Source organism: Amorphotheca resinae, assembly GCF_003019875.1.
Source record: "Amorphotheca resinae ATCC 22711 unplaced genomic scaffold M430scaffold_12, whole genome shotgun sequence".
In the NCBI taxonomy this organism is placed as follows: Eukaryota; Fungi; Ascomycota; class Leotiomycetes; order Helotiales; family Amorphothecaceae; genus Amorphotheca; species Amorphotheca resinae.
Genome location: NW_020194482.1, coordinates 134013 through 157171, shown reverse-complemented (window position 1 = coordinate 157171; position 23159 = coordinate 134013). Strand labels below are relative to the sequence as shown.

The following is a 23159-nucleotide window of genomic DNA, read 5'->3' as shown; positions in this document are numbered from 1 at the left end:
GGCCTCTCCTCCGCGCTCGTCCCAGCCGCATTACGTGATCCCCTCGCTTCGAGTTCGGTCACGTGCGCCCCTCCCAGTGAAGCGCAGCTCTGGAAACAGTGGAAACGAGAAACGAAAGCTTCTGCTGTGAGCTCCACTGCAAGAAAACACGAGGATCAATCTCTTCCCCCCCGACTCTGATGACTGCGGCGCTCATTGGTTAAGGTACCAATTGCTTCTGCTGCCACTATGCGCGTAAGGCTGCCCTTTGCCGGTTCGTCGCTCTCCTCCTGTCCAGCCTCGTCCGGCCCTTCCAGCTAACTAACGTCTTCCTCTCCCCCCTCTAGGAGCCTTCCTCTCCCTGCTCGCAATCGCAGGCTACGCCGGGCTGTCCGCCATCCAGGTCGACGCCGTGATCAACGACAAGGTCCTGCACTGCGTCACCTTCTTCATCCTGACCACCGCCTTCTACTGGATCCTCGACACCACGCGGCGCCGCACCCTCAACCTCACGCTCGTCGTCTGCACGCTCGTGCTCGGCATTGGCTCCGAGGTCCTGCAGGGCCTGCTCCCCAATGGCCGGGCCTTCGACTTCTACGATATCGTGGCCAACCTGGCGGGCTCGCTGGCGGCGCTGGGTCTGAGCACGTGGTACCACACCCGGATGCTGGAGCGGAAGCGTGCGAGACGATACCAGGCGGTGCCCGGGGACGAGGAGCGGGATGTGGAGCTGGGCGAGGGCGTCGTCGGGGCGCAAGAGTCCGGCATTACGAGTGTGGCCCCCGAGCCGACGCTGGATGAGCAGGTTGATAATTGGGACGAGAATGCGGAGGATCCTTGGGATGAGGACGACCATGCTACGGGGACGGATGAGGCGGATGGCCGAACCCCCAGTGCCAGCAGTGCTGGTGATGTGGATGGGGAGCGCAAGAAGAGAGTGGACTGATGTGCTACGATATGATGGATTTGCTAGGCGTTGGATGGGGTTCCATTTTGCAAAGGGGCTTGGATGTCATTGTTTCAGGAATATAGGCCACTCCAGACTTTTAAAAACGAATAAGGACCATGTCACCGTCTTCATAACACCGTTGATGTGTTTGATATTTAGCTCGTGCAGCGGTGATCGTGAAAGTTCACATCAATGGATTCCCCCTCTTGCTCTACCTAGCATACCCGCTCATTCAAAATCTGCTTGTTGGCCGTATAAATAGATTTTACAATCCCTTCCCTTATTCCCACAACGAGTCCACGAACCCGATATAATTCCAGCCCACCACTGCTACGTCCCATTTCAGCATCTTCTTTTCATTCCGGAATCCAAAATAGCCCTCAGGACCCCATCTGAACTTTTTTTTTTCTTCTCTCGAAGTGAAGGATCTGCCCCAGGTACCATTGAAAGAGGGACAATGTGCGCTTTTCTATTTTTAATAAGTTAATAAGATACAAATAAAACATGGTTTTGCTACTGGTTTTCGAGAGAGATGGAAGATTGAAGGAGAGGGGGAAAAAAGAAAGAGGTGGAGGGGGGGGGCTTTCTAATTTTGACGACGTCTTGTCTCACTTAGAGGATTAAGCCTACAGTATTCACAGCGGCTGGCGGATTCTTGGATATAAAGGAGAAGAAGATGAAAAGGGAAAGCTCCTCCTTCGACAGTTCGAGATGGGGAATACCTCTGTTCCGAACTTTTCTATTTTCGAGACTTACGAGATATCATCGGCATAGCCGTTAAAAGTTCAAACCACCAACCTAGTAGGCTTTGCAGTCCCAGTTTAGAAATATTGTATCATTTAGTTCTGTACTCACAACTAGTACCTACCACCCACTAGAGATCGCAATGTCAGCATTTCTTCGTGGAAAGAGGAGGGGAAAACTCGGGGATAGAATGAACAAAGAAAAGAGAGGGTGAGGGGTTCCATACAAACTCTCGTCGTGCCACCAAACCTCCCGACCTTTCATCACCCAACTACCGACATGTTTCCTCAGCTCCCTGGCCATTTCTGTCGGCCCGCAAACCAAAACAGCAACCCGTTCTTGGTTGCCTGCCCTGAAAACATCATCCACAATCTTCTTCAGGTTCGGCCTTTCTTTCCCGCCACTAGGTTTTAAAGGCTCTTTAACTGCTTGCAAATCATCCAACTCCACGCTTCCATCAGCCGGTTCGTCATGTCGCCTATCGTCTGCGCTACTCCTTGTTAAGTAAATCTTAACATGCTCATCATCTTTCAACGAACCATTCCCAGTGGTTTCAACGGCCCAGAAAGCTTCGGCAGCTGAACGCATAGACCAGATGAATGTCAGTCGATCCGGACTCTTAGAGTCACTTTCTATCTGGTCCCGTAGGTCGCGGTAGATAGGCAAGACAAAAGTAGCACCTACTCCACCCGCGACTAGGAGAATCCTGTCGTATTTTTCGACCAAGTTGGGGAATTTGCGTGTGGTTCCGTAGGGGCCTTCGATATTGATTGGAGGTCTAGCTTTGGAGAGTCCAGAGAGTGTATCGAGAGCCAAGGTTGTAGGGCCGTGGAGTGAGCGTAAGATGAGGGTGACATCTGTTGATGAGACGTCGGCGATCGTAAAGGGGTTGAAGAGAAGGTTATGGATAGATAGAGGTGACTTGTTCGGTGGGACACTTTCTGGTGGAATCGACAGATAGACATGTTGACCCGGAGCAGCTTTGAATCTTGGAAGCTTTGACGCTGGAACTGGAACCTTCAAGCTGAGAAGCTTAGTGTGAGGGATTTTAGCAATTGTAGCAAAGCCGGTCACAGTATCAAGCTTCCGGCAAACAATATCGAAGACAAACAAGGCAAGGGCTTCGACCGTGTAGAGGCGTAGTTCTGAAGCATGAAAGAAGAGGAGTGGCAGGACCGAGACGCCGATTATGACATGGAACACAAAGAACACTCGATAGCTCCAACGTCTTATGGTTTCAAGACTCGTCGTAGCAAGGATTGTGATCATCAAAAAGGCCACGATCCCAATGATGACAACTAAGGCAGTGAGACGCTTGTAGAGAATGCCAGCTTGGACAAAAAAGTTGATGTACCAGATAGCATGATTGAGTAGAAGAAAGTAAATGATTCTTCCAGAAAGTCGATGCCAGGGGTTAAGCTGCTCATGTGACGACTGGAACACGAAAGCAAGAGGCGAGTAGAGCGATTTCATGGACAGCGCATAGTGGAGGGGGAACTGTGAAGCTGCAATATGACCAAAGCGTTTGGTTATATGTAGATAGTCTAGAAGAACAAATTAGTGATGGCTTCAGGGAGTCCCAATGCAAAGTAAGGGTACATGGAGGATGACATGGGGGGAAGGCCCAGTGGTCAAGGCCAATGGAAGGATTTCCAAATGAGCAAAAGACATACCATCCCCAGTCTTATGAATGCAAAGGAACAACAACCAAGTCGTCCAACACCCTGCCGCAATCCAGTGACCCCTTAATCCCCATCCAGGCGCAACCTCGCCCTGCAGCCACCACAATGTGGTTCTCCACTTTCTCACGATAGTCGCCGAGGTGGTATGTCTACGTTTCTTGGCCACCGGGGAACTTGGAACCTCTGTGTACTTGACTCTGGGTCTCTGCCTCTCAGAGTATACCCATGCTCCTAGCCGGTACAATTGATAGGCTAGGATGGGTATCAAAGCGGAGAGCTGAGCGTATACTCCGTATCGATCTAGGAGCAACCGGCGCTCATGTCTTTGCTCGGCAGTGAGATCGACCAGATGGTAAGGCCAAGTCATACTGCAGTGGAAGCGGGGATGAGATATTTTTGGATATCAAGTTGAAATCTGCAGGTTGGCTCAAATGGTGAAAAATGAGCAGCGATTCTGTCTGATCAGGAAATGCGGAGAATCCAGGTCAGCTCAAAGCATTAACATTGTAAGGTTTTGGTTTGAAGATAAACTCTTGTCTTCATTGGAGTTCCACGAGGAATTGATCTTGAAAAGTGTCCAACCCGGGAAGCCGTATATCACTCGGTAAGCAGTTACCCCAAAGGGGTTTAGCATTCCAGTGCCACACCCTTCGCGCCACAGTGGCTTCGCGACTCCTATCTCACCCCTTTTGCCTTCTTCTCAAAACTTCTCGTGCAGGGTTCCATTAGTAGATATTGGTAATATTGATATTGATTCGCTGAGGGCGACCTCGCGTTTGAATATGAACTATACGCGGAAAGCGTATTATTCATGAGATTGGATTGGTGACAGGGCCGTGGTAAAGCGTGGTAGCGAGCGCTGCTTTCCAACCATTCAGGATCATGTTCATCATCCAACGTTGGGTTTTTGGTACATTTGTAAAGACAAGGAACTGATCAGATTGATCCGCAGATGAGGATTCCATAGTTGGTTGGAAGGTTGACGTTGATATCAATGTTGAAAAAGGCAATTGACGACGGCAATGTCTTAGTAAGTGGGAGAAAGGATGCGGAAAGGCTGTTGTACTTGTAGGTTTTTGTACTTCCTGTTTTACACTCGTAAATCCGGGGACTCCTAGTTGAATTGTAGGTCACCTTATCCATCCTGAGATGTTCTGGCCACGATATGGAGCACAGTATATGAAAAAGCTTGCCTTCTCTCCTTTCCCATAGTCGCGTCTCACTCGCGTAAATCCGGCAGCATTCGAAACGACAGACTTGAAGACGGAGGATTGCTTACTGATTCGCCCTTTTGCTCTGCTTGACGTAGAAACGGGAAAAGTCTTCGACGTCGACCAAGGATGGCGCCGAGGCACCTTTGGGAGATGAATCTGCGCGTTTCTGCTGGACTGAGGTGCCAATACCTGCAAAGCTGCTCGTCCGTCTGCACCAGCTCTCCTCCCGCCCTCCGCTACTCCTCCACCACCACATCCCCATCCCCACCACCGACCAAAGCCCCCTCCAAAGTCAACGGGCCAATCTCGACCCTCCCAGCCCCCCTCGCCCTCCCCGTCCGCGCAAAGGACCAGCCCTTCTTCCCCGCCTACGCCCTGGCGCTGGGGAAAGCCTATCTCGCATTCTACAAGACCGGCGTCAAGCACATCTACACGAACTTCAAAGCTGCGCGCGCTGTGCAGAAACACCTCGACGACGCGCATGCCTCGTCGCTGAAAGCAGCCGTTGACGCGGGCGCGCTGACCCGCAGCGATTTCCAGCTGCTGGTCCGGAACTGGCATGATGTGAAACGGGTGCCGGTCTTCGCGCTCGTCTTTGCGGTGTGTGGGGAGCTGACGCCCTTGGTGGTCGTCGCTGTCAGCAGTATTGTGCCGTGGACTTGTCGCATTCCTAAGCAGATCGAATCTGATCGGAGGAGGCTGGAAACGCGACGTGCTATTTCTTTCCGGAACCTCACCTCTGCCCCACCTGAGAAAGGAGGCGTAGATGGCCTCGGACGAATGGAGTTGCTGCATATAAGTTGGAGTCTGGGGCTTAGTAGTAATCTGTGGGATTGGCTTGGCGGACGATTACCTGGGTTGCCAACCTGGGTGTTGAGACGGAGAGTGGCCAGACGGGTCGAATATCTGAAGATGGATGATGAGCTGATAAGGAACAGTGGAGGAGTCAAGGAAATGGAGGATGAAGAGTGTAGGATGGCGTGTGTGGAGCGCGGTATTGACGTCCTGGGACGGTCAGATAAGCAGGTTAGGGCTGATCTGGAGGCGTGGTTGAAGAGTAGCCAGATGGTGAGCGTGGAGAGGTTGTTACTCACACGGTAGGCATGCTCCTTTATTACCTTCGAAACGTCAAAAGGAGGGTAGGATACTAATGCACGATAGACCATCTGTATGGCCAATAGGTGTCACTGAAAATTCCAAACAAGGCACGATTCTATAATTTGTCGGATCTCTTTTCTTCTATGTACAATTTTGGTATACTATCATGGGGTATAGAGCGGCGTTTGGAAAGTAAGGACGGAAAAGTCAATCTTGTATCATAGACCCCCAGACCCGTATCATCAGCATAGGACATGACATGCAGCCTCCCAATGAATCCACCAGATAATGTAACACGTATGCCCTCCGTAACGCCCCTTTTTCTTTGTAAAAGCCCCGCGCTTAGAGAACTCCAGATATTCCCAGGGAAAGAAGAAAGGAAAGAAAAGAAAATCACTGCCGAAATCTAGCAAGCTGAGCCATAATATTCTGAACTTGCTGTGCAGATTGCTGAGGCTGTGCTTGTTGTTGTTGAGAAACACCGTTTCCTAGCAAAGATGACAGTGCCGGGTTTCCTGCAAGGCTAGCATACGGATCCGGAGTTGGGGGGTAGGTCTGCTGGGGCTGCTGGGGCTGCTGGGCCTTGAGACCACCTAGTAGTCCAGCAAGATCGACCGCCGGATTTGTCGCCATTGCAACAGGTGCAGTTTGTTGCTGAGGTGCACTCATACTGCTAAGAAGCTTCTGGAGCGTGGTGTTGTCGAGTTGGCCCACCAAGTTTGCCAGGTTGGGAGCAGCTGGTTGGGCGGGAGGCGGCTGGTAAGCTTGACCTGTTACGAATCCAGAATCATACGTAGGCTGTGCTTGCGCAGAAGCCGAAGCATTCTTTGCACGGAGAACAAGCTCAGCAGCAATCTTGGGCTCTAGGTCTTGATACTCATCAAATCTGACATTGTCGGTACCTTGACGATCGAATACTTGGAGTGAGATCTTGCTGCTGTTCTGTGCTCTCATATCCAGCTGCGAAACGGCATGGACACCTTCAAGGATCTGTCTTCGGATGACTGTCTCCAGAGGTAATCGTGAACTGAGGAACATGATCTCAACCTTCAGACCACGAGCCGCTAACTCGCCTTCGACCCAATTGACAAATCCTCGATCCAATTGGTCCATAAGAATAATCTGAACATCGGGGACATTGGGGGGTTCTCGCCGAGGTATCTGAAGCTCCGCATCCTCGCTCGCCTCACGTCGTCTCCCGTTCGAAGGTCTCTCCCGATATCTATTATCCCGTTGGCTGTATGGTGACCGCGATCGACTGCGACTGCGACGCCTGTCACGTCCATCATAAGAATCTCGGCCTCCGCGAATTCCATAGTCGTCCCGGCCACGGAAATTGCCCCGGACTGGCGAGGGCGATCTTCCAGGTCGGTAATCATCACGCCCTCTCAATATCCTGCCATATTCATCTCGGACAGGTGCGTTGGAGCGAGAATCGTAGCGATCATGACCCCGACCAGGCTGCCCCTGCCGATTACCTCCTGTCCCTCCCCTAGTATAATCTGGAGAGCGCGATCTTCCAGCCGCCGTAGATTGCGCGTTCCGGGTATTCTTTTGTGGTTTTGATATTTCGAGATCTGAGAACTGTTAGCGCTGATGAGTGATACCTCACTGGCAAGCTGGACTTACGCATTCTGCGTCCTCTTACTTCTGCGCCCTGTTCACGAGCTAAAGCAGTATAGCATGCAGCGCTGTCATGAAATTGAACAAAACCGTATGCTTGTTTGATTGCAACCTGAGCAAGACGACCATATTTGTAGAAGACGTGGAAGATATCTCGTTTAGTAACTTTGTCCGATGGAAGATTTCCTGTTTGTTCAAGTTAGAATACTTAATTGCAAGTCCTAGATTAATTGCTTACCTATGAACAATCGCGAACCAACAGGGAATCGATCCCACTGTCCCTCTGTTACGTAGGTTCGCTCCTCGGCCAGAAACTCGTCGTATAGCTTCTGAATCTCAGGTCCCCATCGCGCATCGGCATCACTAACATCCCCAGATAAGTCAGACCTGGTCGACCCATCCTGCCCGGGTAATCGAGATGTCTGTGGGTATGCGCCTGGGCTGACAGGGCTGCCAGTAGATGGGGGAGGCTGACGGAAGGAGACGGTGGGAGGAGGGGGCAGTCCATTTCTGGGATCAGTGTATGTGCCTGGAGCACCAGCAGCAACAAGAGGGACGTTTACGCCGGGAGGTGGTTTATACGTATTGTGCGGTTGGGAGAAGGATGCAGCTCCTGCATGATACTTGGATATGTCATCGTGGTAGTTTGGACGTGGAAGCTGTGGGCGTGGTGGAAGGCTGGCATGAGCAGGGAGGCCGGTGCCAACTTTGGGGAGGGAGACATTGCTAGGATTGGCAGATGGAGGGGTGTTGAGAGCAGAAGCCGCTTCATTCTTCTCGGCATTCGCAGTGATGTTGTCCAACAATTGCTGAATGTCTATTTCGCCATTTGAAATCTCCTCATAGATAGGGACGGTGGGTTTGGTCGTCTCAATTCGAGTCTGGGCAGCAGTATTTTCAGAAGAATTGGGAGCTGTGGCATCAACAGCTGGCATATGGGTGGGGATGGAGTGGGACTGGGGAGCTCCGGCGTCTGGGCCAAGCTGCGGCGTGTCGATGGGAACGTCGGGAGAAACAGTAGAGGAGACTGATACAGAAACAGGTAAAGGCTTGCTCTCTTGCTCCCCACTCCTCTGCGACAATTCCTGACTATCTGAGTGTTCTTCCCCATCGGTATCAAAGGTCATCGCATAGTCATCGCTGACGGTGTCTTGATTGACCATCCCGTCTTGTTTTCCATCTTCTCCATTCGTCTCCTCTTTGTACGCGTCGGAAAAGCTCGAGTCAGCTGGAGAGTCGGGAGGGTTGGCTGATGCTATGGGATCGAAATTGGAGTCCGCAGGAGCAACTACAGCGGGTTGGGGTGGGTCAATATGCGTCGAAGTCATGTTGAAGACTGGGTCGGTTTGGTTCCGGAGGACAGCAATGTTCGACGGCTCCGGAGGATGGACAGGGACTGGGGAGAGGGGTGACAGGGTCTTGGTATGGAACTCTGGGGCTTCAGTCATGTATGCCGCCGGTCCAGATGACGAGGGGGGATATCAAGATGGTCAATGTGATGAAACCCACATGGGGGAATCAGGGAGAGCAGAGATGGGTGTCAGGAAGTTAAGTAAGTTGACGTGGAAGGGAGGGAAAAGCAGTAAAGGTGAGGAAGTGGGGTGGTCTGACGGGAAGGCTTGGAGGGAAGCCTGCCAGGCGGACAAGTTGTTGCTGGTGGGTGGGTCAAAAGAGCAGTGTTATTGAGGGACCGACATCTGCTCAAAGCAGTGTTGGTATCAAATGCGAATCTGGTGGCAGTGAAGGGGGGATGGGAGTTGTGATGAGAGAAGTGGAAAGAAAGATGGCAGAACGAAGTTCGACGATGGCTGACTGATAAATTCCTGCATCGGGTGGAGGCGGTCGCTTAATATAACTTAAGCGACAACCTTAAAATCGACCTTCATATGTGTTTGTTTGGCGGGGACGATTCACGACTCAATGACAGAGGTTCAAACAATGTCTTTGTGCCGGTCAGTGACAGTCGAGTAGAACGGGAGCGAACAGTTTGTACATGGGGCACCTCAATCTCTCTTTAACTGCCGGGTTGCCTGTGCTTCAGGGGAGTGAGACCCGTGACACGGACGAGAGCTTAAAATCTTGAGGGGCTGCTGCGAAGGAGAATACAGTTGAATCCTTAAGCTTCTCTGCTTTAGTGCTTGCGTTTGCGTTCTGTCCCTCAGATCTTGCTACGGATAAGAGCCACGAGTACTCTGTTATCAAATATCCACTCAATTGACGATCGCTGATCACTGATCGCACCACCACCATGCTTCGAAGTCAAGCTCTCAGGTCCCTCTGTTGGAAACCTCTCTCAGAGCAGTTAAGATTTACGCAGAATCTTCGAGGATATGCGTCTCAATCTGTTGATGCAAACGAAGCCGACCTCGATGCAGCGCGCAGATGGTTTTCGAACTTCAACAAGAATACGATTCCAGAATCAATCTCACGCACTACTTTCTCTAGAGCATCTGGAGCAGGGGGGCAGAAAGTGAATAAGTAGGTTGCCCCTTCAAACATCTGCTCAAGCTTTGTTAATGTTTCAAAAGGACTAGTTCAAAAGCCACCACGGTCTGGGCCATTAGCTCCCTTCAGCGCTACGTCCCAAAGGTCCTGATCTCCGAGCTGCGCTCCTGCAGATACTATGTACCATCATCTGATTCAATCTCTATTCAAAGTGACACATCTCGAAGTCAGACTGATAATACGGAAGACACCCATCGCAAACTTATGGAGGAGATCAAACAGATCTACAAGAAGAGTGTTCCTGGTGTAACCTCCCCTGAGCAAAAAGAAAGGGTTGATCAATTGTAAGCATCGTATATTCTCCTAATCTATTGATCAGACGTTCTGGGCTTTGATTTATCACTCATCTCACAGGCTCTTGAAGCCTAGAGGAGAGCTTCAGAATTCGTTGTCTGCCCAGAAATTTGAGAGCGCTGCAGAGATATCACAATAAGGTGCAGGCAGATCTGGTGCAGAATGAAGAAATATAGCGGATTTTTCTGGTACTCCGATAAGAAGCCAGCTTTGAAGCAAGGTCAGCCAAGTCGGCGACATAAAGTGAAACGGTGAAACCTCGACTCATACACCTTGACCATCTGCGCCATCTGCCTTGATCGAAGTGCACCAGCGCCAATTCCTTGAGAGTATTCGCTAACTTTCCTCGACCAGGAAAAAATCGGAAAATTTAGCACGGCTCAAAATGAAAAAGAGGCATGGTGATAAGAAGAAAGCCAGGAGTGGTGGCCGTAGTGCAGACTTTTAGTATATGGTTATTAGGATTCTTTGTATCATGCATGTATTATTCCGTGCCTGTAGCTGTAAGCAAGGTTCAGGGCTTGAAAAACCCCCCAGGGGCCCAACATAGACCGCCCATGATCATGGGTGCCCCCACACATGTCTTCCCATAGGTCTTTGACTCTTCCCCTTTCTCGCTAAAACAATATTGGACGATATGTTCATTAGTTCTCTGCAGGCCTCTTTAAAGGCTGTGATGGTGATATATACCAGGAGCCCTGACCCCTCTGGCGGTTAAGTGTGCCTCTTTAATGTAAGAGCTCTTAAAAAAGCCTTTACAAAGGCAAAATCTTTATTTCTATACAGATAGGTATATCAAAATACAATACCTAGGTAGGTACCTATGCACAGGATACTATCACGTGCTTTTATCGCACATCGCACATCTTTGCAAAGTCTTTGTACAGACTTTACTATTAAATAAACAACTTTTGTCGCACATCGTAATTCTTTGCAGAGTGATCTTTGTAGACTCTTTGCATCTATAAGCTATAGCCGACATGATCACGTAATGAATTCTGTCTTTTGTCGCACATCGCACATCTCAGTCAAGTCTTTGACTCTTTGTACAAACGTTTACTAGAAACTACCTAAGGTATTCTTTACTTAAATGAATAACTTCTGTCGTACATCACATATCGCAAAACCTCTACCCAATCTTTGATAAAGGCCTCGTACACAAAATCTTTGTCATGTCCTTAACAAAACAATTCTTCAGCATCTTGTTGTTGTCGTCTACAGATTTGTACTAGTTCCCCTGGAGTGGCGTTGCGGGGAAGATCGCCAACCAGGGGTGCAGTTTAATGCCTGAGGCATCATTCAGGCACAACGCCTTTTGAAGCTCATCAGAGCTATCTATGCGCGCGCCATCAACTGTCAACTCTTAGCAACCTCAGAATTCCATTCCATCACCTCACCTCCTACCACGCCATTTCTCTTTAGACCAATGGCGAGGCTGACTTCAAACCCTTCATCATGACTACCGCCGAAGAAGACAGCTCCTACATTGACTACGAAACCTTCTTATCGCCGACCTTCTCCCCCTCCCAATTCGCCAACACCCTCGTCCTAACCACCAACAATGCTTCCGACACCCCTCTCGATCTCTCGACTCCCCTTTCCCGCGTACTCTTCGACGCCCAAGAAATAAATACTCACATTGATACCTTGACCACCAAATCCGCTTTGCCCCTCCTCTCACATACCCAAGAACAGACTACTTCTTCCCAGAATATTGTCAAGGAAATCGAGTCTCAAGTACAGAGTTTAAATGATGGTTATAAAAGACTGGAGAAGGAAGTGTTGGTGAGATACGAGACGGCAGATGAGGTTAGGGCTGTTGCTGAAAGATTATGGGAGACGGTGCGGCTTGGGCGGAGTGTGGGACGCTGTTTGCAATTAGGAAGGCAACTGGAGATACAAGTTGCCGAGATCGGGAGGTCGGGCAATGCTGGTAGGGGAGCAGGGCAAAAGGAGGATCATGGTGCTCTGGTGAGGTGCTCGTATACTTTGCTCAGTTTACGGGAGTTGTTTGGGAAGAACGGCGTCGGTGAAGAGGGGGCAGGATTGGACAGAGTAGATGTTGTGCGAACATTGCGGAGCTCCATCATCTCTCCCGCAGAGCGGGCAGTGCTTTCAAAGTCCCAGCAGGTGGTCCGCGAGTTCTCCATGTCGAATGTCTCATCGGGTCCCAACACAACGACATATGCCCAAACGACTGACACGAAATCGAGGACGACTTCTGCGCTACAGTCTCTATATTTACTCTCCACCGTCCCACATCCGACTTCAAAAAAAGAGAGATGGGAACCAGATTTACTTATTGGGGCTCTGCAGGACTACCTCCGCACCTCCCTAACCTCATCTCTCGCCTCTCTCGCGCGCTCCCTTGCCGCACTGCCTACACTCGACCGCACACTTCTCGAAGTCTCCGCACGCTGTCAAAACCTCCTTGCCCTTGAGTCTCTCCTATCGTCCACTACCGCTCCTGCCCACCCGATCCTCTCTTCCACCTTGCCTCCTAAAAACTTCTTGGAGCCGTTGTTGCAGAGTCTAGAGACGGGAAGCTTGGCGTCATATTTCTGGAGGACATTGGCTGGTGGTCTGAGTCCAAAAGTGGTGGATATTATCAACAGAGGGGGTGTGGCCGCGCGCACACTGAGAAGTAATAAGAAGAGTGTAGGCGATGCGGTGAGGGAATGTGTGGTTAGAGGATGCCAAGCGCCGGGGGGCGCTAACAGGGATGGAAAGGAGAAACAGGAAGTGACTTGGGAGAGAGAGATCGCGGTCATGGTTGGGAGTATAACTGGGCCTTTAGGGAGATGAAGCTCCTGCCCAGCGTATGAGAAATAGAAGTCTGTGCTGGCACGTCGAAGGCTCATCACCATCTACGAATTGGTCCGAGTCACCAAGTGGAGATGGACAATTCTGCCATAACCTGAAATGAAGAATACAGCAGACATATCAATGCTCGTGCCTCCTGAACAATCAAAGAGTAGATGACGGCATTGTATATCAGTAATGGCAAAGATCTATCTTCCTTCGCTACTGTCTCTAACCGAGCACAAACCGGTAAATACTTTAGCTTACAGGCTTACAGCTGACACAAGTATAAGATGCCCTCAGTCTCCACTGACTTTCTCTCTATCCAGACGACGGAATGAGGTATTGCTTGATCAAAGGGTAGATCTACGTGTAATGTTCCTTCTGATACAAGGGTTCAGAAGACATTCCTAAGAATTGATTGCCTTGAATTGCCGTGAATATGTCTCAAGACATACGCTCAAGAAACGATAGTTAATCGTTGCCAACTGATATAGCCGTGTCATTTTATCCACTTTCGTTGCGAGCATTATCTATACGACGATAAAATAGCCGTGTCATTTTCTTTTCTCCTTGCGAAGCAATCATATACGCCGCCGAAAATCGTCTGAAGTTTCAGGCGGTGATTCATTGCGATAGAATATGTTCAGAAGATGGGAGATGGTGTGCAGAAAATACAGTATACTGTATCAGGGAAGTCTCTGTTGACAGTCAATCACAAGAACTAGATAGTTCCTCAGTGTCTCAATGGAGAACAAGAGCAAGAAGGGGTCTTGTGTTGGCAACTTGGGTTCCATACGAAGGGGCTTTGGTGGATCAGTTGTTATTCCTAAATCGTGGTTCGCTGTATTGCTACCTAATATACTATTTCCATAAGTTTGAAAGATATCTATCTAGATAGGCGGGTAGAGGTCATTCACTTGAGAATTGTGTTCTGATATTCGGCAACGCGCGACAAGGCTGCAGTATTGGCGCCTGATTCTGTGCAGCCAACATATATACCTATGCAAGGCCGGGCAACAATGATTGGATATCAGAAGAAATGTTGCATGTTATTCCCTGGAGAGTCAGTTCAGGTGACTTGTTTATTGATACTTTGAGATTTGCTTGCATGAAGGCTCACGTGTTTTGGCGTTTTGGTATGTTGGTGTCGCGCGCCTCGCGCCTTCCCCCTCTTTATCTACTTAGCTACCTAAGGTATAAAATATATTATATCTCCTCATCTCTGCTTGGATTTCACTTTCTATTTCTTCCCTACCTGACATCTCCGTAGCTCAACCAAGATCCAACCATCTTGTGTTGTCCATCCCGCCCCTTACACTTCCTATCTCTGAGGGCAAACTTGAACTCAAACAGTGTCCACATCAATCATCATGGGTACCCGTGGTCTTCTAGGGCTTATCATTCAAGCGCAGCGTCACGCTGCCTACAACCATTTTGACTCCTATCCCACTGGTCTTGGTCAGGAGATCGTCAACTTTATCAATGGTCTAAAGCCTGAAGACTATGCTACTATGGAAGAAAATCTGCGTCAAATCACCGTAAGTATAGCATTCTATACATTCATCCAACTATTGAATCGTGCAAAGATCAGCCCTCCTGGCCCTTATTTTCTTTCCTACCTCTAATCTTCCTGTCCCATTGGTTAATTGAGAACAAACAGTGGCTTCCTACAAACGCAGACCCTCCCAGCCCTGAGCTCCAAGAGAAGTACTCCAAACTCGGATACTCCAATCCTGCAGTCGGTGAGAGGACTCTCGGGGACTGGTATTGTCTTTTACATAAGACTCAAGGAGCCGGAGCACTGCCTGAAATCTTGAAGGGCAATCTGAAACATCAGACTGAAAACAGCAAGTTTACAATATCTGTTACCCATTTCAAGAAGTTTATATACTGACTCTGTTGGCAGTTCAATTCCTCGATGACTGTCTCTTCTGTGAATGGGCCTACTTTATCGATTTCGGTAATAGGACGCTCGAGGTTTGGAGGGCTGGGCAGAAAATCGATGAGATCACATTTGGGAAATTGGCCCAGCAGGATGTGGCATACATGCAGAGACTGGAGGATATGGAAGAGAGTGAAGAGGAAATCAATCAATCAAATGGAGCATAAAGCTGCTGTAGCAGCTAGCAGCAAGTGGTACAGGACCAATTGGGAGCTGATGGTAGCAAGGGACTTATTTTATACATTTCAGTCAGCACAGATGGCAAAGTAAGGCCAATATTATCATATATGGACTTAAGAGAAGAGTCTCTTCCACGGCATCATTTTCTTCCTCCTGTCATTCTTCACCTTTTCTTTTTTTGCCTTCTCCGCCTCCTCCTTCATCTGCTCATACCGGATTCTCTCATTATCCCTATACGTCCTTACTTTCCTCACCAGCTCCTCAACGAGCTCCTTAGTATTCCTCCCCGTCTCCGCCTCCGCCTCCCAAAATGCACACCCCAAGGTCTCAGCAACGCCCATCCCCTCGTGCACACCCACCACCCTCTCCCCCTCCAAATCCATCTTATTCCCCACCAACCCCATCTGAAACGGCTCCCACATCCCCATCTCCTCCTTCACCTCCCTAACCTCCCCCCATATCTCGCGGATCTTCTCGAATGATTCCTTCGACGTGATGGAATACATCAATATCGCTGCCTGGCTAGCACTGATATATTCTTTCCTGAGTGCGACGGATGAAGAGCTGGGACCGGCTTCAGAGAGAGAGATTTGACAGGGCTGATTATCGACGCTGAGTTGGATTTGTTGATGGGGAAGGGTGGACGGGGGTGGTGATGTTTGGGCCGGGTGGTGAGTGGTGGTGAACTGGGAGGTTTGCGTGGTTAGTTTAATCAGTCAGTCAGTTAGGTAGGTTAGGTGTTGATTATATTATATCATCTCCATCTCCAACACATAAACAACACACACGGATCCCATTCTAACTAAGTAGGTAATTAGAGCTTCTTTCACCTGTGTTACGAAAGTACTTTTTCCAACCCCCGGAAGCCCAAGGACCACAAAGTTATAGTCCTCGAGAAGATGCGATTCATTGGGAAGATTAGGTGTTGGAGATGTCATGGTGCGTAGTGTATTTATTGTATGTATGTAGGTAGGTGGGAGCGCTGATTATGGAATGGGATGTGATGGGCGATGAGGAGGATGGCGGAGAAAGCTGCCTTGCAAGGTGTTGTTTGAAGGGAAATCCGGGGATGTGGAGATTGCGGGGGTAAGTACCTAAGTAAAGTGCTTGCATGCATGTGATGAAGCGCTACCTTATTTTCTTGTGGTTATCGTCGGGTTCAAACCTTACTTACGACTTACATTAGATAGCATAAGGTATTCATTGTTTTGTTATCTGTATCTGTTTGGTACATAGGTAGGAAGAGATGGTTGTAGATAGCAAAAAGAAAAGAGGGATTTTGTGAATTAATACTGAATTTTATTAAGAATCGTTTTTTCTATCCAGCTATTCATTCATACAGCAGTACCACATATCATAAATCAAACCCCCCTAACCCGTAGATACACAATCCCAATATCAAGATATATTATTATATGGTTTATAAATTATATCTTTTACAGCCCAGGATTAAAGAACAACCATCGTATGTCCTCAATCTGACTCCTTACCTTACATACCCCCTCGAAGCCGCAATCTGCCAATCCCCATCAACAAACTCGCGCTCCAATACACCAGCGGCGGTCCCGGCACCCCCTTCCTTGCGTACATCATCCCCGTCACACAATGCGTCGCCATCAGCAACCCAAAGATATATCTCTCAAGCCCGGCCGCGACGCCGTGGCGCGCCCACTTGAAGCAGAGGAGCGCTATTCATTATGTCATGAGCTGGGAGAGCGAGATAGATGGAAAAATTGGAAATGATTCGCTGAGTTGAGTTGGATATTGGAAGGAACACTTCAAGGAACAAGAAGGGGGGAATAGAAGGAGAGAGAGAGGTAGGTACCGGATGTGAGGAAATACCCATTGGCCTGGTTCCAGCTCACTTTGCTGGCGTACGCGGCGGGCGAGTCGGAGAGTGTCTGGAGCCCAGGTGACAGGACATCGAAATACATCTGGATGTGGCCGATAGGGATTAGGAGGAAGATGGCGCCGGCGGTGTTGAAGAGCGTGGAGGATGACATGGTTGAGGCTTGGTTCTCTATTCCTCTGGGGGATTTATTGCGGTTTGATAGAGTGATTGTTGGAGTTCTGGGATTGGGAGGGAGGGATGATAAGGTATTGAGGAGAGGGAGACCGAGGTCGAATGAGAGAGGGGTTGGATGGACTCGGTTATGCTCGCTAAAGCCCCCCGGGTCTCTGGGTGGGAGGGGTTATAGGGGGGAGGCCGGATCGTCAGGAGATTTTGTTGGGTCTTGATGGCTAGGGATGGGGAGATAAAGGGCAATATTGTTTGTGTTGCTACTAAAGGGCAGGCTGAGTCGCGGATGAATGAATATGCGAACATCCAAAATACCTAGTACAGATGTAGAAAAGAAAACTGCAGACGTCTGAGAATCTGGGAATGTTTGGCACTAGACCGTAATACCGCCAGGCTAGGCGCCGCAAAGGAGCTCGAAGTCGGCCAATTTATTCCATCTTAAATCACTCGATAGACCGGAAACGCGAATCTCGTTGAGATACCGATGAACTGGTATCAAGATGGTAAGTAACGTCACTCTACTTCCATGTGCAACTATCACGGCTCACAACGAAGATATGATTCCCTTGACATTCATCCAGAACATGCCGAATTGCGGCGGGGGAAAGGTTACACACTGAAATTCGAACTTCAAGAGTTGAAAGCGCTGGCATTCTACACAATAATGATAAAAAGTATTGCCAGATCTGAGCCTTCATCATATGTCAACAAGAACTAAGGGGAGTGAGTACACAGAATGGAATCTATGTGCAAGAGATGATGCATAAATCCGAACTCCTCCTTTGCAATCTTCATGTGGTTCTCATAAATATCACCATCGACCGTTCCCAAGATCTCCCTCAAGAACACACCAGGTGCTATCCCGACCAGTCCCGATGCTCAACCGATAGGTACTGTTGTGGCCCATCATAACCCGCAGGTTTCCTGTCGATATTGGGATTACCATCTTTGGCTCATCCGCTCCCGTAACCGCTCCCTTTCCCGCTTGCTCCCCACCGAACTCACACTATCGCTCGGTGCGACACTCGCCGCATACCTGGAGCCTGAGACAACGCTCTCGGGAAGAGGAATATTTCTTGCAGAGACCACGCTCTGGGCCGCACTTTGCGGAAGTGGTATGTTTCTCGCCGAGACAACACTTGGGGGAAGTGGGATATTTCTTGCAGAGATAACACTCTTTCTATCATCTCTTGCAGCTGGAACCACGGTGATGGTAGTAGTACTGGTCCCGCTCCCGCTCCCGCCATCGTACTTCGCATCCACCTTCTCTGTTCTGTGACTTCTTGTCGAAACATAGCTTTGCCTATCACCATCTTGGTTTCCGTGATGAGAAGAGCGTCTCTCGTCACTGCGGTGGGTCTTCTGACTCTGGCGGGAGACGTGGGAGGCTGCATGAGAGGCTGCATGCGGACTCTCCGATTGAGCGGGGAGGATCGTAAGCGCTCGAGATTCATGGCGTGAGCCGTGTGCGCTCCGGCTCCTTTCCCTTGTGGACTTCTGTTCCGACCTCCCACTCCGATAACTCACATGACTCCTCTCCTCAATCCGCGCCAGATCGTTTACCCTACTCGGAGGCGGGCCAGCAATCGTATATTGAGCCAAATACTGGGGCTCCCTTGGCTCCACGCTGATGGAGCTCCTCGCCGGGATCCTTTCCATCACTCTCGAGGGTGGCACCGCCTGCTGCTCATAATATACCTGCGAATGCGTAGGTACGGGGTGATCGCCGTAGCTCGCCCGTCGTGGTGGGCCGGACTGACGAGGGGGCGATTCTGATCGCACCATAGCATAAGCCACAGCTGCGCCGGCAGCGGCTCCAAGCAAGGTACCGACGAGCTTCATGCCAGTCAACCCACCCCCACCCCCACTGCTCCTCTCTTCGTCGCCGGGAATGTGATAATGATCCGTCTGCACGGTTTCTCTCCTTATCAGGCGCGGAGCCCGCCCAGTGTCGAACTGGGACTCGGCAGGGTAGGTGTCGACCCGCCTGTAGCGGATTGGTTCTCTCTCTCCATCACGGTCTCTCACAGTCACCATCTCAGCACCAAACTCACCCGCTGGAGAAGGCGAAGGCTCAGCGCCAGAAGCAGCCACACTCCTCGCAACTTCGTGCTGCCAACTGAGCACGCGTTGTGCCTGTTTTGGCGTGCTCGCAGTCTCGATCTCCATGGTCCTTCTCCGGGGTAGCGCGTGCGGGGCTCGTGCCGAGTAGACGGCTTCCAGCATATTGCCGTCCAGATCCCTTGTCCGAGCCTTGCTCTCCTCTCCGGAATGCACAAGCGTATGGTCCTTGTTCGCCTCGTTGCACAGCACGCTCTTGTTGTAGAAGCTTTCAACGGCACCCGCAGAATTTGCTACCAGAGTGATGAGGCAGCGGTGGGCAGAGGAGGCTGGGGATTGTCGCAGGGAGAAGACGACGTGTGGTTGGGGTGGTTTATCGTCGACGGGTTTTGAGACCCAGCCGAAGTTTAGCCGGTCGGGCAAGGCTGACAGGTAAGAGATGCCCAGCGGCTGAGTGATCTCTGCATAGAAAGACGCCGCAGAAGGGAGATGCGAGACTTCGATAACCGGGTGCCCGTCGCTACTCATTCCTACGCGGAGAGGGACGAACGGTCTTGCTTATAACTACCGAGTATGGGCGGGGAGTAGCCGCCGAAGATCTTGTGATATGTGCGAGCGGCAAGGTCAGGATGAGCAGAATGCCACAGGGTGCGAACGGTGAGGATGGGTGCACAAAAAACCTACCTATATACGCAGAGGACGGTAAGGCGGGAATCACTTCTCAAGAAAGCAATGGCTCACAACACCGCCGGCGTGTACCAACGAAATGCAGGGCCTCGTCGTTTACAAGACCCCGCCATCACCATTCACGGGGCTCCGTCGTCGTGACAGCACCAGACGGCATCAGACAGCACCAGTTGAGCGTGTCAGGAATCAGGATCATCCGCCGGCCGGTCAATGTTGGGCAAAGCCAGGAACAGAACACATCATCCCGTGTTGTGAGGACCAGCGATGTTATCCTCCGTATGCCACGTTTCTCCCTCATCCACTCCTCTGTGGAGACTTGATGCTTTGAGTTCCCGAACGCAGTTTGGCGCTCGACAAAGTCCTGGAGCTGCATATGCGGCTTCAAATTCCAATCCTTCTGGTGATTGGCTGTGTCTATCCCCACATCAGCGAATAGGAAGACCTCCCTGCCACGGAAGAGCCGACCGTTTCTGATATATGAGCTTGAGGCGACGCTTCTGATCGAATAGAATCACGCGACCGGGGTTGAGAGGGTCTTTCGGTGTACACCGTAGGTCCGTAGGAGAGTCGCCTGAACGGCAGTGCTCTCTATTCTAACCCCCTCGCTCGCAGCACGTCCAACGGTCCGCCAGACGTGTCTGTGTGTGTTCACTTGTGGGGAAGGTCAGTGACGAGACAAGATGACCAGGTAAGGAGTGCATAATAGGATTCTCTTAGTTCGGAGTTGGGCTGAAGACGAGGCTGTCATATTCTTTTTATTTCTGTCCATCCAACTCTTGTCCAGAGCATTGCTATCTTTTGTTCGAGAACGAGGCCATTATTCCCACCCTGCCAACCATAGCCAATCCTCGACATCGCGGCCCAACGACCTCGTGCCAGATCATATACCTCTCCCGCGATATATGCCGATGATACTTACCAAGAGCAACTAGCCGAAGCAGATGCAGATAGAAATGATAAAAGAGAAAGTGGAGCCAAGTTGAGTTGGTCCACGAAGACGACTAAAGCGTCTTGGATCTGATGTTGAACGCCTGATGTTTTGGTTGTAAAAACAGAGACAGAGCCACACAGACACCCAAGCCCGGCGACCAGCACGCAGAGCAGACGATGTTGGGATCGTAAGCTTCACATGAGGTCCCGCTTTCACCTTTTTCGAACTCTCTCTTCCATTCCATCATCGTATTGCGTGCGGTTCTCTTTCCAAAAATCGGCGCCCACATGGTGGACTAGATGATGCCCCAAACATCCTCTGCCGCATGGCAGAATTTGCTGCAGGCGACACTGGCCGACAGGCTGTAATTGCTGATCGCGATCTTTTCGTCGACAAACTCGTCGGCGAAATTGTCGGATCCCTTTGCCATTGCTCCCACGAACACACAAATGCTCTCCTTCGGCCTCAAATTCTCCACGTATTCCCTGACTCGCACCAACTCTGCATCGAAACTCAGAGTAACCTTCCTGCAATTCGGCGGTAGGTGGTCAGTGATCGGATTCGGGATGACTTTTAATAGCTTCTCTTGTGAATTGACAGATCGGATCGATAGGCGGTGAAGCAGTTGAACCATGAGACCTGCGAATCGTTTGAAGGTACGTGGGATTCGGACAGTGGGGCTGACTTCGATTAAAACGCCTTTGGCAGTGTGGATAAAGATTTGTAGCCTCCCAGCTTTGTTGATCGGGGAATCGAGAAGAGTGAGGAGACACTGCGAGGGGGTCAGCGTTGCGCGCGATGCTTTATATTACCTAGATATCAGACCTGATGTGTGATGTCCGGTCGAGCATCACTGATATCGCGATTCATCTTGCGCATCACCCCAATATGCTCGTCGCTGTTTAGTAATGAATACTTCTCATCTCGAGTACCGGGTCTGTTGCCACCATGGGATGCTTTGTACGTCTCAAGACTGGCGTTGGAGAGGACAACGATCATCCTCGGGGTATCTTTGTCGGTTGAAGGGATTGGAACATGTTGTTCAGCGACGAGGTTTGGAAGTTCCGGTGGTGGTAAGGATTGGGTTCCTGGCATCATCATGAAATATCAGCAGATCTGCCTGGAATTATGTTGAATAATTCCTTGTCTAGGAGGGTCGGTAGAGTTGGGATGGAGGGGTGGAGGGGTCGAAAAAAAAAAAGAAAACTCGTGCGAGGTCATTTTCCCCTTGGTTAGATAGAGCTATAGAGCCCTCACGGAAACCCAAGACGCCAAGCAAGCAAAGACAGCCAAAAAACGTAGAACTACAGAACATATGCTTACTCGGTCGCTTGACAGATCTCTCTGAAGGAGAAGTCATTTTCTGTGCTCCAATGGTCAGCGGCAAAGAGCTTGCAGATAGCTTTCTTGTTTCCAGGGCGTACGAAGTGTATGAGATTGGATCGGTATTGGGACGCACGATCAACTGAAGCTCTAGTAAGGAGGGGCGGCTTTCGACAAAGACACTGAGCCTTGAGAAAAAATGCGGTATAAGAAATGTTATTACAACAATTGAGGGGTTGTAGAGCAGATTAAAGTACAAATTCCGGAGAAAATAGAAAAAATTCGGCACGAAACGAGGGTCACGTGAAGCCCTAACACCACCTCACCTGCAGCGCAAGATGCCGAGGATGATGGCTCATCTTCTGTTGACCGCCTTCTGTGCCTCTTTTACTCCCGCCTGTCCTGCCACGGGCCGACGGAAAATGGATCCGGGGCGAGCTTTCAGCTAGGAGAATAGCCTTTCGAAAGACATTTGTTACATGGACTCCAGGGGGATCTCCCATTTTCCCGGGCTCGACAAGCGGGAAGTCATATCCTGATATAGGGCTTATATGACACCAGCAACTCAGGTCATGCCATATGATCCGTACACATACCTCTATAATAAAGAAAAGCCAATATTTTGGCTGACCACAGTGCTTTTCCGTTTCATCCTCTAAGCAAAATAGCTTATTGCGATTACTACGGCACCGAGGATAGAGAATTGCGGCTGATCTCGGCGCATTTAGTCCAAGAGGCAGTCAGATTCCAGGTCTACCCTGAGACCGTTATTGATTTTTCTCTTATGCACACTCATCACTGGCTCAACTTCACTTCTTCTCAGATCAGACCCCAAAAATGAACGCCAAAATCTACTCCAAACAGAGAACATGAGCCCAAATCCAAAGCTGGAGAGCGCGTATGGCAGGGTCAAGGAGTGGGAAAGTTCGATGCTTATGACCCAAGACCGCGCTCTAGAAAGACTGAATGATAAAGTAAACGAATACTGGACATCGGAGCAGGAAGCCCTCTGAGAGAACTTTGATTCCCTCTGTATTCTGGACTCGAGAGGAATCATATAATGGGATGAGACCATCTTCGTCAACTTCTTGTCATGTTCATGTCCTCCTTCGTCTATCTCTT

The 23159-nt window shown here is 50.0% G+C and overlaps 13 protein-coding genes across 13 annotated transcripts; 5 read left to right on the top strand and 8 right to left on the bottom strand.

Annotated features, from left to right (window-relative positions):
* Positions 1-146: 146 nt before the first annotated feature.
* Positions 147-990, top strand: M430DRAFT_127759 (hypothetical protein). Its single transcript, XM_024862040.1, has 2 exons — positions 147-253; positions 327-990. Exons 1-2 carry the CDS (start codon positions 229-231, stop codon positions 923-925), a joined length of 624 nt encoding a protein of 207 aa, XP_024717273.1. The 5' UTR covers positions 147-228; the 3' UTR covers positions 926-990.
* A 606-nt stretch (positions 991-1596) lies between these two features.
* M430DRAFT_127757 (hypothetical protein) lies at positions 1597-3902 on the bottom strand. Its single transcript, XM_024862039.1, has 3 exons — positions 3346-3902; positions 1899-3216; positions 1597-1802 (listed from the first exon to the last, which is right to left on the bottom strand). Exons 1-3 carry the CDS (start codon positions 3719-3721, stop codon positions 1793-1795), a joined length of 1704 nt encoding a protein of 567 aa, XP_024717272.1. The 5' UTR covers positions 3722-3902; the 3' UTR covers positions 1597-1792.
* Positions 3903-4497: 595 nt separating this feature from the next.
* Positions 4498-6007, top strand: M430DRAFT_37117 (hypothetical protein). The gene is made up of 2 exons (XM_024867061.1): positions 4498-5665; positions 5730-6007. Exons 1-2 carry the CDS (start codon positions 4695-4697, stop codon positions 5785-5787), a joined length of 1029 nt encoding a protein of 342 aa, XP_024717271.1. The 5' UTR covers positions 4498-4694; the 3' UTR covers positions 5788-6007.
* Positions 6008-6059: 52 nt separating this feature from the next.
* M430DRAFT_109128 (hypothetical protein) lies at positions 6060-8617 on the bottom strand (the record flags this gene model as incomplete). The annotated part of the gene is made up of 3 exons (XM_024861255.1): positions 6060-7243; positions 7296-7475; positions 7528-8617. 3 exons carry the CDS (start codon positions 8615-8617, stop codon positions 6060-6062), a joined length of 2454 nt encoding a protein of 817 aa, XP_024717270.1.
* Positions 8618-9189: 572 nt separating this feature from the next.
* Positions 9190-10695, top strand: M430DRAFT_37115 (hypothetical protein). The gene is made up of 3 exons (XM_024867060.1): positions 9190-9767; positions 9818-10078; positions 10443-10695. Exons 1-3 carry the CDS (start codon positions 9538-9540, stop codon positions 10534-10536), a joined length of 585 nt encoding a protein of 194 aa, XP_024717269.1. The 5' UTR covers positions 9190-9537; the 3' UTR covers positions 10537-10695.
* A 743-nt stretch (positions 10696-11438) lies between these two features.
* M430DRAFT_37114 (hypothetical protein) lies at positions 11439-13094 on the top strand. The gene has a single exon (XM_024867059.1). It carries the CDS (start codon positions 11544-11546, stop codon positions 12891-12893), a length of 1350 nt encoding a protein of 449 aa, XP_024717268.1. The 5' UTR covers positions 11439-11543; the 3' UTR covers positions 12894-13094.
* A 1169-nt stretch (positions 13095-14263) lies between these two features.
* On the top strand, positions 14264-15002 carry M430DRAFT_53546 (hypothetical protein; the record flags this gene model as incomplete). The annotated part of the gene is made up of 3 exons (XM_024868393.1): positions 14264-14431; positions 14554-14740; positions 14800-15002. The coding sequence occupies 3 exons, from the start codon at positions 14264-14266 to the stop codon at positions 15000-15002; spliced, it is 558 nt and encodes a 185-aa protein (XP_024717267.1).
* M430DRAFT_37112 (hypothetical protein) lies at positions 14724-15961 on the bottom strand. The gene is made up of 3 exons (XM_024867058.1): positions 15846-15961; positions 14800-15701; positions 14724-14740 (listed from the first exon to the last, which is right to left on the bottom strand). Exons 1-2 carry the CDS (start codon positions 15951-15953, stop codon positions 15129-15131), a joined length of 681 nt encoding a protein of 226 aa, XP_024717266.1. The 5' UTR covers positions 15954-15961; the 3' UTR covers positions 14724-14740; positions 14800-15128.
* Positions 15962-16378: 417 nt separating this feature from the next.
* Positions 16379-17156, bottom strand: M430DRAFT_37111 (hypothetical protein). The gene is made up of 2 exons (XM_024867057.1): positions 16841-17156; positions 16379-16703 (listed from the first exon to the last, which is right to left on the bottom strand). The coding sequence occupies exons 1-2, from the start codon at positions 17016-17018 to the stop codon at positions 16507-16509; spliced, it is 375 nt and encodes a 124-aa protein (XP_024717265.1). The 5' UTR covers positions 17019-17156; the 3' UTR covers positions 16379-16506.
* Positions 17157-17489: 333 nt separating this feature from the next.
* Positions 17490-19748, bottom strand: M430DRAFT_37110 (hypothetical protein). Its single transcript, XM_024867056.1, has one exon. The coding sequence runs from the start codon at positions 19622-19624 to the stop codon at positions 17975-17977; it is 1650 nt and encodes a 549-aa protein (XP_024717264.1). The 5' UTR covers positions 19625-19748; the 3' UTR covers positions 17490-17974.
* Positions 19749-20478: 730 nt separating this feature from the next.
* Positions 20479-21133, bottom strand: M430DRAFT_37109 (hypothetical protein). Its single transcript, XM_024867055.1, has one exon. It carries the CDS (start codon positions 21001-21003, stop codon positions 20785-20787), a length of 219 nt encoding a protein of 72 aa, XP_024717263.1. The 5' UTR covers positions 21004-21133; the 3' UTR covers positions 20479-20784.
* M430DRAFT_53541 (hypothetical protein) lies at positions 21010-21809 on the bottom strand (the record flags this gene model as incomplete). Its single annotated transcript, XM_024868392.1, has 2 exons — positions 21010-21486; positions 21540-21809. The coding sequence occupies 2 exons, from the start codon at positions 21807-21809 to the stop codon at positions 21010-21012; spliced, it is 747 nt and encodes a 248-aa protein (XP_024717262.1).
* An 847-nt stretch (positions 21810-22656) lies between these two features.
* Positions 22657-23102, bottom strand: M430DRAFT_181386 (hypothetical protein). The gene has a single exon (XM_024863800.1). The coding sequence runs from the start codon at positions 23092-23094 to the stop codon at positions 22762-22764; it is 333 nt and encodes a 110-aa protein (XP_024717261.1). The 5' UTR covers positions 23095-23102; the 3' UTR covers positions 22657-22761.
* Between the last annotated feature and the right edge of the window lie 57 nt (positions 23103-23159).

Bases quoted from the DNA above. Each gene is read 5' to 3' on its own strand.
- M430DRAFT_127757 (XM_024862039.1), bottom strand. From the start codon at position 3,721: ATGACTTGGCCTTACCATCTGGTCGATCTCACTGCCGAGCAAAGACAT. The intron at 3,217-3,345 runs GTATGTCTTTTG...TTGTTCTTCTAG, and splicing joins CATTCATAAGACTGGGGATG to ACTATCTACATATAACCAAA.
- M430DRAFT_37110 (XM_024867056.1), bottom strand. From the start codon at position 19,624: ATGAGTAGCGACGGGCACCCGGTTATCGAAGTCTCGCATCTCCCTTCT.
- M430DRAFT_37111 (XM_024867057.1), bottom strand. From the start codon at position 17,018: ATGTCATCCTCCACGCTCTTCAACACCGCCGGCGCCATCTTCCTCCTA. The intron at 16,704-16,840 runs GTACCTACCTCT...CATAATGAATAG, and splicing joins TGGGTATTTCCTCACATCCG to CGCTCCTCTGCTTCAAGTGG.
- M430DRAFT_127759 (XM_024862040.1), top strand. From the start codon at position 229: ATGCGCGTAAGGCTGCCCTTTGCCG. The intron at 254-326 runs GTTCGTCGCTCT...TCCCCCCTCTAG, and splicing joins CGTAAGGCTGCCCTTTGCCG to GAGCCTTCCTCTCCCTGCTC.
- M430DRAFT_37109 (XM_024867055.1), bottom strand. From the start codon at position 21,003: ATGTGGGCGCCGATTTTTGGAAAGAGAACCGCACGCAATACGATGATG.
- M430DRAFT_37115 (XM_024867060.1), top strand. From the start codon at position 9,538: ATGCTTCGAAGTCAAGCTCTCAGGTCCCTCTGTTGGAAACCTCTCTCA. The intron at 9,768-9,817 runs GTAGGTTGCCCC...ATGTTTCAAAAG, and splicing joins GGGGGGCAGAAAGTGAATAA to GACTAGTTCAAAAGCCACCA. The intron at 10,079-10,442 runs GTAAGCATCGTA...TTCCTCGACCAG, and splicing joins AAAGAAAGGGTTGATCAATT to GAAAAAATCGGAAAATTTAG.
- M430DRAFT_37112 (XM_024867058.1), bottom strand. From the start codon at position 15,953: ATGACATCTCCAACACCTAATCTTCCCAATGAATCGCATCTTCTCGAG. The intron at 15,702-15,845 runs GTGAAAGAAGCT...CAAACCTCCCAG, and splicing joins AAAGTACTTTCGTAACACAG to TTCACCACCACTCACCACCC.
- M430DRAFT_37114 (XM_024867059.1), top strand. From the start codon at position 11,544: ATGACTACCGCCGAAGAAGACAGCTCCTACATTGACTACGAAACCTTC.
- M430DRAFT_37117 (XM_024867061.1), top strand. From the start codon at position 4,695: ATGGCGCCGAGGCACCTTTGGGAGATGAATCTGCGCGTTTCTGCTGGA. The intron at 5,666-5,729 runs GTAGGCATGCTC...AATGCACGATAG, and splicing joins GAGAGGTTGTTACTCACACG to ACCATCTGTATGGCCAATAG.
- M430DRAFT_181386 (XM_024863800.1), bottom strand. From the start codon at position 23,094: ATGATTCCTCTCGAGTCCAGAATACAGAGGGAATCAAAGTTCTCTCAG.